The sequence below is a fragment of the Trichomonas vaginalis genome (genome assembly GCF_026262505.1).
Source record: "Trichomonas vaginalis G3 chromosome Unknown ctg_164, whole genome shotgun sequence".
Taxonomy (NCBI): Eukaryota; Parabasalia; order Trichomonadida; family Trichomonadidae; genus Trichomonas; species Trichomonas vaginalis.
In genome coordinates this window covers 24,573-40,251 of record NW_026529251.1, presented here as the reverse complement: position 1 = coordinate 40,251, position 15,679 = coordinate 24,573, and the positions used below count along the sequence as shown (strand labels likewise).

Below are 15,679 nucleotides of genomic sequence, written 5' to 3'. Positions count from 1 at the left end.
TATAGGTATCTTTTCTTTAACTCACTCAATATTTTGTTTGTGTCTGGTATATGTTTGAGACGGTTCATATAGTTGTCGAAGTCATTGCATATAATCTTTGAGTTTGGGAATACGGTATGGCACAAATGAGATATATAGAAACTTCCACCGAACAAATCTACAAATGTTAGACCATTCGGTAGTTTCTTAAGTTCTCTCAATAGAATATCTTTACATCTACTCTTATTTCCAAAGAAGGGTAACGGTGGTTTTGTAAAATTCATTTTATATTTAATAAAAATGTTTTTTTCCTGAAAAGTGACAGAAAAGTGACAAAACATCTTCGGGGCTAGAGGGCACGAAGTGCCTGGAAGCCCCAATACCTTTTTTTTTTTTTTGAATATTATATAAAAAGTCTCTTTAATATCTATATTTCATATTTTTATCGATTTTTAAAGTTTTTGCGAAAAGTATTCAATTATTTTTGCTATTTGGTCGGGTAAATGTCAGATTTGCGACATTTTCTGATATGATATTCAGATTCTACGTTGATAATAATGCTTATAGAACCCTCTTGCTATTGTGTCAAAATTGCGAAACCGATAGCAAAAATATCTCGCAATATCAAAATTGAGATATTGAGTGAATTATGCATTATAGAGATTAAAAATCTGATTTGTGAAAACATCTCATCAGTTTCTAGCTAATTCAAAAATCTTTACTATCTTATTCGATTAAAATGAAAAGGGAATAGTTTCATTATGCTTTAAATGACAGCCTTATAATATAATCATAGTTTTCGCTCAATATGCAGCATTTTTTTTTCGAAATCTATGGTCAATATCCTAAATACTGATTGCTTTGCATTCATATCTCTTACATTTTCTATACCCACATCACTATTCATTGCTATTCCTATCTTTTTCATTTTTGTTTGTTTCTCATAATTTCTCAAAAAACATGATAACTTGATATTTGTAAATATCATACTTTATAACGTAAATAAGAACTTGACCTATTAAGAAAAGCAGTAATGAAAAGAAAATCTGAAATTCATAAAAATTACAAGTTTCTGATGACAATTAGCTTAATTAAACCAGGTACAAGATTATATAATTGTATTTTCTATCCAATTATCCATATAATATCTTATCCAGAAAAAATAACTTGATCAATACCAAATGATTTTTTAACTAGTAAATAAAGTATTTTCTTTACACACACATTGTATATCATAGTTTTTTTTTGGTTTCGCAAAACATCCAAAAACAAATATGCTATAAAAGTGACAATTTTAGCAAAACGAAACCCTTATATAGGTTCTATTTTTGTAAAATTTATCCAAATCATGTATTACATAAATTACGATTAAAACGATGAAAGAACCAAAAAGTGTGTTTTGTGTTTTGTTGTTGCGTGTTGGATGCGGGATCCTGTTATTTCCGAAATCGACAAAAAATTTGGAAATTTAATTTCCGAAATCGAAATTATATTAATGTTTTTAATATTCTTATATCAAAAGGATTAAAGTTCATTAAGAGAAAAACAATTCTTCTTCTTCAATCTATTGGCGCATTTATTTCTACACGCCAATAAGGAAGGGAAAATTATAAGACACCATGGTGTCTTCAAAACGCTAATTTTTGATATTTTTAACAACCCTAGATTTTTTTATAAAAGTTATAAAAAGAAAAACAAACAATGAGAAAATCAAAAATCTAAATAATGAAAATTTGTTTATTTTAGTCAATGAATATATACAAATATGAAATCTATAAAAGTTTTACGAAAAAATTATAAAATAAGTAGTAGTATATGAGTGCGGGTTGTGTGACCTTTTTTGTAAACGTAAGAATTCATACAATATTGAACGATTTTGTATCATTATTTTTAACATTAATTTTAAAATAAATTATTTTATTATTCTTACATAAATGAGGGGGTAACCGGGTAACCAGGTTAATTAACTTCTTTTTGAAAATGGTGACAACATGACATTTTGACAACAGGGGCAAACATTCATGTTTTACATTTATGAATAATTTATTTTTTGTAATCGTAAGAATTCTCACATAATTGAATGATTTTTGAACATACTTCCGAATAGCAGATTTTAAAAATTTATGAATAATTTATAAAAAATTTTTATTCCTACAATTCCTATATTACCATTAATAAAAAGAATATATTTTTGCATAGATTCCAAATATGGTGTCAATTTTTTTAAAAAATTTTGAATTCAATGAGTTATATCAAAAATAAAATTCTTGAATAGAGTAAAAAAATTTAAATAATTTATTTAAATATTTTCTTCTGACATTTATGAATAATTTATTTTTTTATTCTTACATAAATGAGTGGATCAAGATTCGTAACCGTCAATCAATTAACGGATGCTCTTTCACCAATTCTTGAAAATGTTAAACAAGTAGATGTTTATTTCGATGATTATGTAGAAAGTTTATATTATAAAGGTAAGTTTAATATTAAACCCATTGCTTTTGCATTTGATAATAAATTAATTGAAAATGCAAAAATTTGGGAATTAATTCCAGATATTGAATTTATAACAAATATTAAGGATAAATGGTTCAAACGAATTCCAACCACAAAAGTTCTTTGTAAATTAATGATCAAAACTGAGGAAAAAGAATTTCATGAATTTACATATCATCCAAATAAAGTTTCAGAACTAGAAAATGAAAAACTTCAGAAAAAATTAAACGATAGACTTTCAAATGATCGTATTGAAAAAATAAATAAACTAGCAGAAGTTGCATTTAATAATGAAATATTTGATGAATATAACCTTGAACTCAGTGATGGACTTTAAGTCCTGGGCACTTTTGTGTCTTGGACTTTAAGGACCGAGAAAGGGACAAACTATCCAGTGTCACTTTTCAAAGGAATAAAAAAAATAATAAAGATGGGGAACAGGACAAATTTGCCACACGGCACTTTTTTTAAAAAATTTAATGGAGCGGAGCGATACTCTGCTGCAGGAGCCCCAAGGCTCCCAATCATTACGAAAGGGAGCCTCAGGGCTCCTGAGAATCCATCAGCAGAGGCCTTTTCATTTGGCCTCTGCTGATCAAAGATTCGCGAAGCCATTCTTCGTCTCAGGAGCCCCAAGGCTCCCAATCATTACGAAAGGGAGCCTCAGGGCTCCTGAGAATCCATCAGCAGAGGCCTTTTCATTTGGCCTCTGCTGATCAAAGATTCGGCGAAGCCATTCTTCGTCTCAGGAGCCCCAAGGCTCCCAATCATTACGAAAGGGAGCCTCAGGGCTCCTGAGAATCCATCAGCAGAGGCCTTTTCATTTGGCCTCTGCTGATCAAAGATTCGGCGAAGCCATTCTTCGTCTCAGGAGCCCCAAGGCTCCCAATCATTACGAAAGGGAGCCTCAGGGCTCCTGAGTAACCTCTTTGAGAAGGTTTTCTTTAAGAAAACCTTCTCAAAGATGATTGTCAGCATTCACTCAAAATCTACCAAGAGTTTTCAAAGTTTCAAATCTATCTGAAATGAAGCTTTGAATCTCTTGTATATCTAATTGTAGAGGTACCTTTTCAAAATGTCTTCTATTGATTAAATTTAATCAGTAAAAGTCATTTTGAAAAGGTACCTCTCTATAATTGCTATTGAGCATTCACTCTTGGAACCTTGGAGCTCTTGTGTAGTGCATGAAAACTCCAAGATTCTAGCATAAAACATATATCATAGACATAATTTCTTCAAATATAATTTAAGGTTATTTTTTAAAAATTAGAAAAGCGTAATTTAAGGTTATTGAAAAAGTGACACCTGGCAAATTTGTCCCGCACTCTTTAAGGACCCGGGCTCAACGAGTCATGATTTATGATATCAATTATTTGATTCATTCTTTCTTCAATAATTTCTATTCTTTTTGTTAAATCATCAATTTTCATTAATGCGGTGATTCTTGATTGAGGAATAGATTTCAAACTAACAACACCTTTTATTTTTGAAATTTTGAATCCATCAACTTTAAACATTTTATTCAATTTACATGTTGTCAATTCTTCAAATAATTTTTTATTATTAGCATAATAGTCATTAAATTCTTCAACAGATGAAAAAATTTTTGTTTCAGTAATGGGTTTAACAATGTTTATTTTATTTTGAACATCTTCACTTATTTCTTCCTTCTCTGTTTCATTTATTTTTAAAATCGGTTTCATTTATCATTAAATAAAAATTAGAATATAAGTGATGAAATATATTTTTTAATTAATATTAAATCAGAAATGGCGGCAGGATTCTTTAAAAAATTATGGGAAGGAATTAAGAAAGCTGCAAGTTGGGTTCATCAAAAGATTATTAAACCCATTGCAAACTTTTTGGCACCAGTAGCGAAAACGGCAGGAACTATCATAGGTGGAGTATTAGGTGCTAAAGCAGGTAATCCAGCGATGGGAGCACAAGCAGGTAACGCAGTTGGTGGAATTGCTGAAGGAATACTTAATAAAATAGGAGGAAAGTAGTGGAAAAATAAATATTATTTTTATCTCAATATCGGTTGTAGTCGACGATAAACTTTATCTCCTTTATTTAATACTTCCCTTACCGGAACATTAGGTGCTATTTGTTCTGCAACGTCACTAATTGCTTCTTTATTCTTAAATATCCAATTTGCTCCTTTCTTAATTCCTTCCCAAACTTTATGCGCTCCTCTTTTTACTTTATCCCATAACTTTTTAAAGAATCCTGCAGCCATAGTTGATTATTTCATTAAAATTAAAAATTCATTTTCATCTTTTAATTTTGATTTTTTATTTAATAATAAATGACGACTAACTATTTAGTGCCAAACACTAAACCGATTAATGGAAATGTATTTCATTCATTCGAAAAGATAAATGAAATATTCGCAAAGAATGACGGTAGAAGATATTATAGAGAACTTGAAAGTTCATGCTATGACTCTGATGCTCCATATTTTGATGATAAACAAACTCATTTAAGAATTACAAATCCGGCTCATGATGTGAACCAATTAGGTGACACATATATTAAACGCAAAGTTAAAGCAACTCTAGTTTCAAATAAAGCTTTCACATGTGATGCCGCTTTTAAATGCATGCGTTTATTCGTTGGTTACAAATCATCAAATCAAAGCTTTAAACAATTAGAAGTAGAAACCGAAAGAGGTGATGCCGGTTATCTTCAAATGGATTGCGCCCGTGAATCTTTCGCATTTGCAACATATAAACCAAAATCAGAAAGGAAAGTTAAAAAGTTTGTTCATTCATTATATAACAATGTCCAAAAATATGATAACTCAGTATGTGGTAAATATATTGACCCTTCAGAAGTTTTCAAGAAAGCAAATGAAGAAGTTGATATCACTTTTGATATGATTATTCCGGTAAATGATTTGTTAGCATTTCAGGCGTTCGATGATTATCCCAAATCATTTGGTGAAATCATTTTGAAATATTATGTTTTCAGGGATACTTTAGTATTTTGTCAGGTTGACCCGTTAAGAGTTGCTGATTTACAAAATTACGTTTATGAAAAGATAACCGATGAAAATTATGAAAAGATTATGAATCATGTTTATAAATATGCATATGTAAACGCTTTACCACACATTTTACATTTAGATGAAAGGATTAAATCGTGAAAATATTGATAGTCATCCATTGAAACATTATTTTTGGTATCTCTTTTCACCTTTTCATCTTGTTTCTTATATGATTCAATTTTATATTTCCAATACTTTTTCGTTAATTCAAAACTTGATTCCACATTTTCTTCTTCCGGATATGTTTCGTTAGGATTAAAGTCTTTATATGCTAAAGCGTAACGAATCATTGATGCATTAGATGATAATGAAAGATTATGGAGCATGTCAATTTTATAAACAAATGTTTCTTCAATAATTTTATCGATTGGGTCAATCATAATTTCAACGTCTTTATTGCAATAATGAATAAAATATTCTAATCTATTCTCAAAATTTTTAGCATCATTGAGATATATTTGATAATCACTATCTGATATAGTTTCTTGGGTTAATGCTGAATAAAATGAATCTTGAGTGAATGGTTCCTTTTTATATAATTCATCTTCGTAATTCTCCCATGTGATGAATTGATATGGGAAAAAGGATTTAACACGTGATTTATTGTTTCCGAAATCTTGAGTGAATTGGTCTAATGTCCCACCCGCTATATAATTTCTGATGTCAATAAATCTCAATTCATATGGAACGTTTGTTTTCTTTACAATGATTTGCTTAAATTGTGAAGATGAACCCAGCATTGATTTTATTTTCCATTTTGCAGTGTTTAAATCACGAAGAATTAAATTTAAATCAAACTTTCCCGAATTAAAACCTATGATATTCACTTTATTGAATTCCTCATCTAGAAGTTCTTTAAATGCTTCCTTCTGTTTCTCATTTAATGTATTCATTAATTCTTCATATTGTTCAATATTTGATTTAGCAACTAATGAACAGGTTGAAAATAAAAATTCAATCCAATCAGAGATGAACGAATCACTTGATGTTAAGCAAAAATTCCTTGTATATGTTTTATCGTTTAATTTAACCGTTGATGATACCATAAATGGTTTTAAGTAAGCGTTCAAAGTTGCACATTCAGAAAGTAGAAGTTCTTCTTTAGTCTCTAATGTTTCGAAGTCAAAAGTAATATAATATCTTGTTGGTTTATAATATTCCTGCAAATTATGTGCTAATAGCCACTGATATATCTTCTGTTTCGTGATATGTGGTGCATATGGTTGTTGTGTGTTTTGCAATTGAACGTCTTGAATTAATCTTCCATTATTTTCTTTACATTTCTCACAATGTTTTAAAAATCTTCTTTGGTTTTTCCTTTCTGGATCATCACGGATAGAATATACTTTCTTCTTTGCAAAAGGAGCAAACTTTATATCCTGTGAGTGCTTCAACGTCTGTTATTCTGTCAGCGTGAAGTTTTCCACATGGACTCTGTGTTAATAAAATATTTACTGTTTCAAATTCTGGATCTATCATTATTGATTCCACTAATGGAAAGTCTACCTTATTTATGTCCACGTCTTCTGGTTGAGGATCACAATAATAGAAATCAATATTAACGTTTAACATTCTTGCTAACCTCTCACTTTCTGATGAAATGTCAAATCCTTCATATGCATCTATGGCTTCATTTAAATAGCTTCTACGAGTTTTAGGATTAACACCATCAGGAATATTATAGAAGCGTTTAAATAACCTTCTACCTTCTGCTCTTATTTGATTATCATTCATTTTAGCCGTTCCGTTTTTGTTCATTTATGTAAGAATAAAAATTAAAAAATAAAAATAAAGTTTATTTTTTTAAAGTCTGAGACTCAGAGAGTCCAGGGCTAAAGTCCATAAAATGAATTAAGAACACACAAATTTTTATCATCTGCAACGTGACGAATACATTTTAATTTACTCAAGAATGTGTACCCTGATACATTAAATCTAATTCCTGTCTTATTTAATTTCACAACTTTGAAAAGGAATGTATGAATAGCTATGAAATGATGACGAGATGATTTATGTGTTGCTTCCATTTTTTCTGAAATAAATGAATAAATATAATGTTTATAAGTTTTCATATCTTTTATGTTCTTAATAACGAATGGTATAGACCTTTCCACTTCGTCCTCCTTCGGTGCTGTTCTTTCATATGAAACATCAACGGTATCTTCAACAATGAAACCACAATCACATAAAATTTTATATGTACCAATTGTTTCTTTTGATATTTTATCTAACAAATCAAAAACTTTATCAACACCTGTACATTTATTTAAATAATAATTTGTGTAAATATCATGGTCTTCTTTCTTAATCGTATTTGTTGCATATGTCACGTTTTCAGTGCTTTTTTGAATTTTTTCAGAATCAAGAGGAGGTGAAAGTAATATACATGGATAATCTCCATCGTCAATAAATTGTAACTTATGTTTATGAATAAATTTGTGCCTTCTTCTGAAAGTGTTTCGTCAATATCACCATCTAATAAATTTTTAGTAGATTCCAAAAAGTAATTTTTATATCTTTCCTCATGTGATTTTTGAACTTCTTTTCTGAAGCTGGGATATTCATTAAATCCTCTACTTCATTCTCAACATTTCTTAATTCCTTAATTTTTTCATCTATTTCATTTCTTAATTGTTCCAATTTCTCAATCTCATCGTTATAATATTCATCTTGTTTAATTTTTTCTTCAAAATATTCAGGAGGTGTTTCAAGGCTCTCTGAGCCCAGGTCCTCTGGACCATAAAGAGGAATATTCTCTTGTTTTTTCAACTTTTTTGGGATATAAATATCTCATTATAGCCTTTTTAGTAATTGGTCCGTTATATTTAAATTCATTCAACAATCTAGAAAACTCTTTCACATTCTGCATATATGTTGGATAAGAACCGTCTCCAAAATTTTCTAAAATATTTTCTAATTCTGAATTAGTGAACTTTAAAGATTTCAATGAATTAGTTGTTATACTCATTTATTATAAAATAAAAGATGAAAAAATATTTTTGATTAATAAGGAATTAATTTCATTTTATGTCTTATAATGTGCGCATATGTATTTAAAAGGCATTCATTGAATTGCTTTTCAATCTCTTTCTTTTTTTCATCTTCGAATATTATATCATTTTCATGTTCGAAGCTTGTAAGTTTGTTATCTTCAAATATTATATTAGTTTCATATATCAAATTATGATATCGGTCATATTCTTTTAAGTGATAAATAAATACAAAATTTACGGTTCCTTTAATTTTAAATTCAAAATTAATTTTACAACAGCTTTGTGGATCAATTAGTAAATCAATCAAATAATGTTCAAAATCAGATATTATTCTTTTTCCATACATTTTATATTAAATAAAAAATTGACACCATATTTGGAATCTATGCAAAAATATATTCTTTTTATTAATGGTAATATAGGAATTGTAGGAATAAAAATTTTTTATAAATTATTCATAAATAGTAGTAGGGTATGATGGGTTGTGTGACTTTTTTTGTAAACGTAAGAATTCATACAATATCGAACGATTTTGTATCATTATTTTTAACATTATTTTTAAAATAATTTATTTTTTTATTCTTACATAAATGACCCAACAAGTGAAACCAGATAAAGTGGATTATCGAATTTTAGAGGATGGTGTTCCTGTTTATATTCAAAGATTTAAAGGGAAGCAATATTATAGAATTGTTAATCCTGAATATGTGAAACATTTATTTAAAAAGGAAGACTGTGAATTATTAAATGAATATGAAACCAATAAATCAAAACTGAGATATAAATATATTGGAAGTGATGAAAGATGTAAAGATAAAGATAAAGTTTATACAGTTTCATATAATGAATGGAAAACCAATAAGATAAGAAAAATTTAGGAGATTATGGGAAATGTTCTGAATTCTTTAAATCTAGTATGTACGAGAGAGTAAAAGAAATCAGATATAATTATTTTCATGAATGAAAAATAAACTTTAAAAATTCATGTCTTACATTTATGAATAATTTATTTTTTGTAATCGTAAGAATTCTCACATAATTGAATGATTTTTGAACATACTTCTGAATAGCAGATTTTAAAAATTTATGAATAATTTATAAAAAGTTTTTATTCCTACAATTCCTATATTACCATTAATAAAAGAATATATTTTTGCATAGATTCCAAATATGGTGTCAATTTTTTATTTAATATAAAATGTATGGAAAAAGAATAATATCTGATTTTGAACATTATTTGATTGATTTACTAATTGATCCACAAAGCTGTTGTAAAATTAATTTTGAATTTAAAATTAAAGGAACCGTAAATTTTGTATTTATTTATCACTTAAAAGAATATGACCGATATCATAATTTGATATATGAAACTAATATAATATTTGAAGATAACAAACTTACAAGCTTCGAACATGAAAATGATATAATATTCGAAGATGAAAAAAAGAAAGAGATTGAAAAGCAATTCAATGAATGCCTTTTAAATACATATGCGCACATTATAAGACATAAAATGAAATTAATTCCTTATTAATCAAAAATATTTTTTATCTTTTATTTTATAATAAATGAGTATAACAACTAATTCATTGAAATCTTTAAAGTTCACTAATTCAGAATTAGAAAATATTTTAGAAAATTTTGGAGACGGTTCTTATCCAACATATATGCAGAATGTGAAAGAGTTTTCTAGATTGTTGAATGAATTTAAATATAACGGACCAATTACTAAAAAGGCTATAATGAGATATTTATATCCCAAAAAAGTTGAAAAACAGGAGAATATTCCTCTTTATGGTCCAGAGGACCTGGGCTCAGAGAGCCTTGAAACACCTCCTGAATATTTTGAAGAAAAAATTAAACAAGATGAATATTATAACGATGAGATTGAGAAATTGGAACAATTAAGAGATGAAATAGATGAAAAAATTAAAGAATTAAGAAATGCTGAAAATGAAGTAGAGGATTTAATGAATATCCCAGCTTCAGAATCAGAAGTTCAAAAATCACATGAGGAAAGATATAAAAATTACTTTTTGGAATCTACTAAAAATTTATTAGATGGTGATATTGACGAAACACTTTCAGAAGAAGGCACAAAATTTATTCATAAACATAAGTTACAATTTATTGACGATGGAGATTATCCATGTATATTACTTTCACCTCCTCTTGATTCTGAAAAATTCAAAAAAGCACTGAAAAACGTGACATATGCAACAAATACGATTAAGAAAGAAGACCATGATATTTACACAAATTATTATTTAAATAAATGTACAGGTGTTGATAAAGTTTTTGATTTGTTAGATAAAATATCAAAAGAAACAATTGGTACATATAAAATTTTATGTGATTGTGGTTTCATTGTTGAAGATACCGTTGATGTTTCATATGAAAGAACAGCTCCGAAGGAGGACGAAGTGGAAAGATCTATTCCATTCGTTATTAAGAACATAAAAGATATGAAAACTTATAAACATTATATTTATTCATTTATTTCAGAAAAAATGGAAGCAACACATAAATCATCTCGTCATCATTTCATAGCTATTCATACATTCCTTTTCAAAGTTGTGAAATTAAATAAGACAGGAATTAGATTTAATGTATCAGGGTACACATTCTTGAGTAAATTAAAATGTATTCGTCATGTCGCAGATGATAAAAATTTATGTGTTCTTAATTCATTTTATGGACTTTAGCCCTGGACTCTCTGAGTCTCAGACTTTAAAAAAATAAACTTTATTTTTATTTTTTAATTTTTATTCTTACATAAATGAACAAAAACGGAACGGCTAAAATGAATGATAATCAAATTAGAGCAGAAGGTAGAAGGTTATTTAAACGCTTCTATAACATTCCTGATGGTGTTAATCCTAAAACTCGTAGAAGTTATTTAAATGAAGCCATAGATGCATATGAAGGATTTGACATTTCATCAGAAAGTGAGAGGTTAGCAAGAATGTTAAACGTTAATATTGATTTCTATTATTGTGATCCTCAACCAGAAGACGTGGACATAAATAAGGTAGACTTTCCATTAGTGGAATCAATAATGATAGATCCAGAATTTGAAACAGTAAATATTTTATTAACACAGAGTCCATGTGGAAAACTTCACGCTGACAGAATAACAGACGTTGAAGCACTCACAGGATATAAAGTTTGCTCCTTTTGCAAAGAAGAAGTATATTCTATCCGTGATGATCCAGAAAGGAAAAACCAAAGAAGATTTTTAAAACATTGTGAGAAATGTAAAGAAAATAATGGAAGATTAATTCAAGACGTTCAATTGCAAAACACACAACAACCATATGCACCACATATCACGAAACAGAAGATATATCAGTGGCTATTAGCACATAATTTGCAGGAATATTATAAACCAACAAGATATTATATTACTTTTGACTTCGAAACATTAGAGACTAAAGAAGAACTTCTACTTTCTGAATGTGCAACTTTGAACGCTTACTTAAAACCATTTATGGTATCATCAACGGTTAAATTAAACGATAAAACATATACAAGGAATTTTTGCTTAACATCAAGTGATTCGTTCATCTCTGATTGGATTGAATTTTTATTTTCAACCTGTTCATTAGTTGCTAAATCAAATATTGAACAATATGAAGAATTAATGAATACATTAAATGAGAAACAGAAGGAAGCATTTAAAGAACTTCTAGATGAGGAATTCAATAAAGTGAATATCATAGGTTTTAATTCGGGAAAGTTTGATTTAAATTTAATTCTTCGTGATTTAAATACTGCAAAATGGAAGATAAAATCAATGCTGGGTTCATCTTCACAATTTAAGCAAATCATTGTAAAGAAAACAAACGTTCCATATGAATTGAGATTTATTGACATCAGAAATTATATAGCGGGTGGGACATTAGACCAATTCACTCAAGATTTCGGAAACAATAAATCACGTGTTAAATCCTTTTTCCCTTATCAATTCATCACATGGGAAAATTACGAAGAAGAATTATATAAAGTGGAACCATTCACTCAAGATTCATTTTATTCAGCATTAACAACCAAGAAACTATATCAGATAGTGATTATCAAATATATCTCAATGATGCTAAAAACTTTAAGAATAGATTAGAATATTTTATTCATTATTGCAATAAAGACGTTGAAATTATGATTGACCCAATCGATAAAATTATTGAAGAAACATTTGTTTATAAAATTGACATGCTCCATAATCTTTCATTATCATCGAATGCTTCAATGATTCGTTACGCTTTAGCATATAAAGACTTTAATCCTAATGAAAAATATCCTGAGGAAGAGATAGAATCAAGTTTTGAATTAACGAAAAAGTATTGGAAATATAAAATTGAATCATATAAGAAACAAGATGAAAAGGTGAAAAGAGATACCAAAAATAATGTTTCAATGGATGACTTCAATTTTCACGATTTAATCCTTTCATCTAAATGAAAATGTGTGGTAAAGCGTTTACATATGCAAATAAACCAACATTGGATAGAATGATAATGAAAAACCACATACTAAAGAAAATTGTCAGTTAATGTGTTGTTATTGCAATGTCGTGAAATCAAATAAAGATGAAGAAGTTCAACGTTTAAGAATTAATTTAAGAAATTATGCATTAAAAAATAATTTACCAATGACTTTAGATTCAGTGGAAGCGTATCACATCCTCCGTAATGGAATTACTGGTGGTCTATCAAATGTTCAACATCGAGTAAATCTTAAAGGAATCACGCACATTAATAAACTTTCATATAGTCCAGAAACTAAAACAGTATCAAATGAGGACACTTCCAACATCATGACTCATTTCGTTGGTGTTGATTTCAATTCATTATATCCTTCATCATTTTCATCAAATCCTCATGATTTCATTCAATACACCGATCATAAAATGTATATGCCGGGAAGATTGAATGGTGTTATCATTTGTGATACAGCAACAAAGAAAGCAAAAGCACTGGGAATTATTAGAAAGAAAAATACTTTATTCGTGGCTGAAGTAAAGGGTCACATTGATGAAAAATACATTAATGATTACATAAACTTTTTACCGATAATAAGAAACTTAGATATTATCACAGATGAAAAAACAATTGGTGGTTTTATGTATAATTACATGAAATCAAACAATCTACCAGTTGACCAGAAACAGAGAAAATTAACTCAGTTAGCATCAACACACAACCAATATCAACCATTTTCTTCTTATTATCTTTGGTATCTAATCGACAGATTTCATTTTATCATTGATGACATTCAATCAATTTTAACATTTACGAAAAACACTTGTTTTAATGAATTTGCGAACAAATTTATGAACGAAAGACAAAAGGCTGAATTAGAAGGAAATAAAGGAAAAAGTTTATTTTGCAAGATTTCGCTTAATGGATCATATGGTTACGATGCAATGAATACACAAAATTACGCAAAGACTAAAATAATGAATGCACAGAAGTCACGCGTTGCATGTATGTCAAATAAGTTTAAAAACATAAGAGAAATAGGTGAGGATACATATCAACTGATGCTTAAAGATAGATTTTATAGATGTGAAACATGTTTACAAGAGGCATTCTTCACTTTAGATAATGCTAAATACTGGTATTTGGTTTTCATTTATGATTTTATGTATAAATGCATGAATCTTAATCGTTTTCATTTCATTGAAGGTGATACTGATTCATCTTATTGGGCAATCGCTGGCGATCCAAGTCTTCCTAACACTCAAGCATTTCAAGCAATTGTTACTGATAAACAATTTTATGATAAAAACATTTTCAAATTCGCACCATTTGATTTCTTCTGTTTTGATGAGAAATTTAAACCTAAATTAAAGAATAAAGCTGAAGAAAAAGCACATGAGAAGAAGTTATTGGGTTTAGCAATTGAGAAACAAGGTGATAACATGGTTGCTTTATGTCCTAAGTGTTATACATCATTCAACGGAATGATTGGTGAAGACTCCTTCAAAAAGATTGCACAAAAAATGAAAGGTGTTAGTTTACGACAAAATAAGCAATTAACACCTAAAAATTATTTGGATATAATAAATGATAAAGTGATATTTGATGGTCAAAATATTAATTTACAACTTAAAAATGGGTCAATGACTCGCTTAACAATTGGTAAGACTGCATTAACAGGAGCACACACTAAGGCTGTATGTTGTGAAAATGGATGTTGTATGCCATTTATTTAAAACACTTATTTTATTTTTATATAAATGAATAGCGTAGATTTAAAAAATTTAATTGATGATTTAGTATTTAATCAAAATTTTCTTAATTATTATGAATTAAAAGCATATCTCCAAAAATATAATAACAATATAACGGGTGATGATATGGAATATTATTATCCATATTATAAAAATGAAATTTTGAAATATCATAATAAAATAATTTCTGAAATTAAAGACAAAATTAAAAATAATGAATATTCAAAGGGAAAAACTAAATCACAACTTAAACAGTTGAAAGATTTCAAAAATAAAGTATTAACAGAAGAAGATATTGATGAATTATATAAATTATATAATCCTGAGCCACAAAAACCAAAGGAACAAAAACAAAAGGTGCAAAACACCCAGGTTCAGCAGCTCATAAATGATGCACAAGCTTTAATTTATGATTCATTAGTTAAACCACATTCAGCCCGACTTTTAAATGAAGATCAACTTTTGGAATTCATCCTTCAACATAAACTCGAAGCGGGAAAGTATATCAAACCTTTATATACAGCATATTTAAAACAAATGAATAGAATACATCCAGAATTAATGAAGGAAGGAATGAAATCCAAAATCAAAGCAGATAAAATTAAACCACTTGCAACACCAAAACCTCCAACAGTAGTACCTCCTCCTCCTTCAGTTAATCCTTCATCATTCACTTTATTATATCCATTTCAAACATTTAAGAAGCAAAAAGATTTTAAAAAGGATTTCAAGATATTAAATAAACCAATTGACCCGAAAATTCAACCGTTAAAGGAAAAATTTAGTCGTCCATCATTTGCACCATTCACCATATTCATACGAAATCGATCATCTGGAATATTCAAAAGGAAATATTACTTATTTATTTGCCATTAACATTAACACTAGATATTTATATTGCATTCCGGTGAAAGGGAAAACAGAACA

At 28.4% G+C, this 15,679-nt stretch overlaps 4 protein-coding genes and 2 pseudogenes across 6 annotated transcripts, besides 5 other annotated features; 4 read left to right on the top strand and 2 right to left on the bottom strand.

Moving 5' to 3' along the window:
* Positions 1 to 377: part of a mobile genetic element that runs on past the window's edge.
* Positions 378 to 2,332: 1,955 nt separating this feature from the next.
* Positions 2,333 to 2,812, top strand: TVAGG3_1083990 (protein of unknown function, DUF4108 family; the record flags this gene model as incomplete). The annotated part of the gene is made up of 1 exon (XM_001281229.1): positions 2,333 to 2,812. The coding sequence occupies one exon, from the start codon at positions 2,333 to 2,335 to the stop codon at positions 2,810 to 2,812; it is 480 nt and encodes a 159-aa protein (XP_001281230.1).
* A 36-nt stretch (positions 2,813 to 2,848) lies between these two features.
* Positions 2,849 to 2,908: a mobile genetic element.
* Positions 2,909 to 3,802: a mobile genetic element.
* A 442-nt stretch (positions 3,803 to 4,244) lies between these two features.
* Positions 4,245 to 4,481, top strand: TVAGG3_1083960 (N-acetylmuramoyl-l-alanine amidase family; the record flags this gene model as incomplete). Its single annotated transcript, XM_051256768.1, has 1 exon — positions 4,245 to 4,481. The coding sequence occupies one exon, from the start codon at positions 4,245 to 4,247 to the stop codon at positions 4,479 to 4,481; it is 237 nt and encodes a 78-aa protein (XP_051075982.1).
* Positions 4,482 to 5,556: 1,075 nt separating this feature from the next.
* TVAGG3_1083950 (uncharacterized protein) lies at positions 5,557 to 6,264 on the bottom strand (the record flags this gene model as incomplete). The annotated part of the gene is made up of 1 exon (XM_051256767.1): positions 5,557 to 6,264. One exon carries the CDS (start codon positions 6,262 to 6,264, stop codon positions 5,557 to 5,559), a length of 708 nt encoding a protein of 235 aa, XP_051075981.1.
* Positions 6,265 to 6,853: 589 nt separating this feature from the next.
* TVAGG3_1083940 (uncharacterized protein) lies at positions 6,854 to 7,282 on the bottom strand (the record flags this gene model as incomplete). Its single annotated transcript, XM_051256766.1, has 1 exon — positions 6,854 to 7,282. One exon carries the CDS (start codon positions 7,280 to 7,282, stop codon positions 6,854 to 6,856), a length of 429 nt encoding a protein of 142 aa, XP_051075980.1.
* Positions 7,283 to 8,506: 1,224 nt separating this feature from the next.
* Positions 8,507 to 15,679: part of a mobile genetic element that runs on past the window's edge.
* Positions 9,928 to 10,201: a mobile genetic element.
* On the top strand, positions 11,297 to 11,759 carry TVAGG3_1083910 (annotated as a pseudogene). Its single transcript has one exon. A coding segment is annotated over exon 1 (463 nt).
* TVAGG3_1083900 lies at positions 13,920 to 14,734 on the top strand (annotated as a pseudogene). Its single transcript has one exon. A coding segment is annotated over exon 1 (815 nt).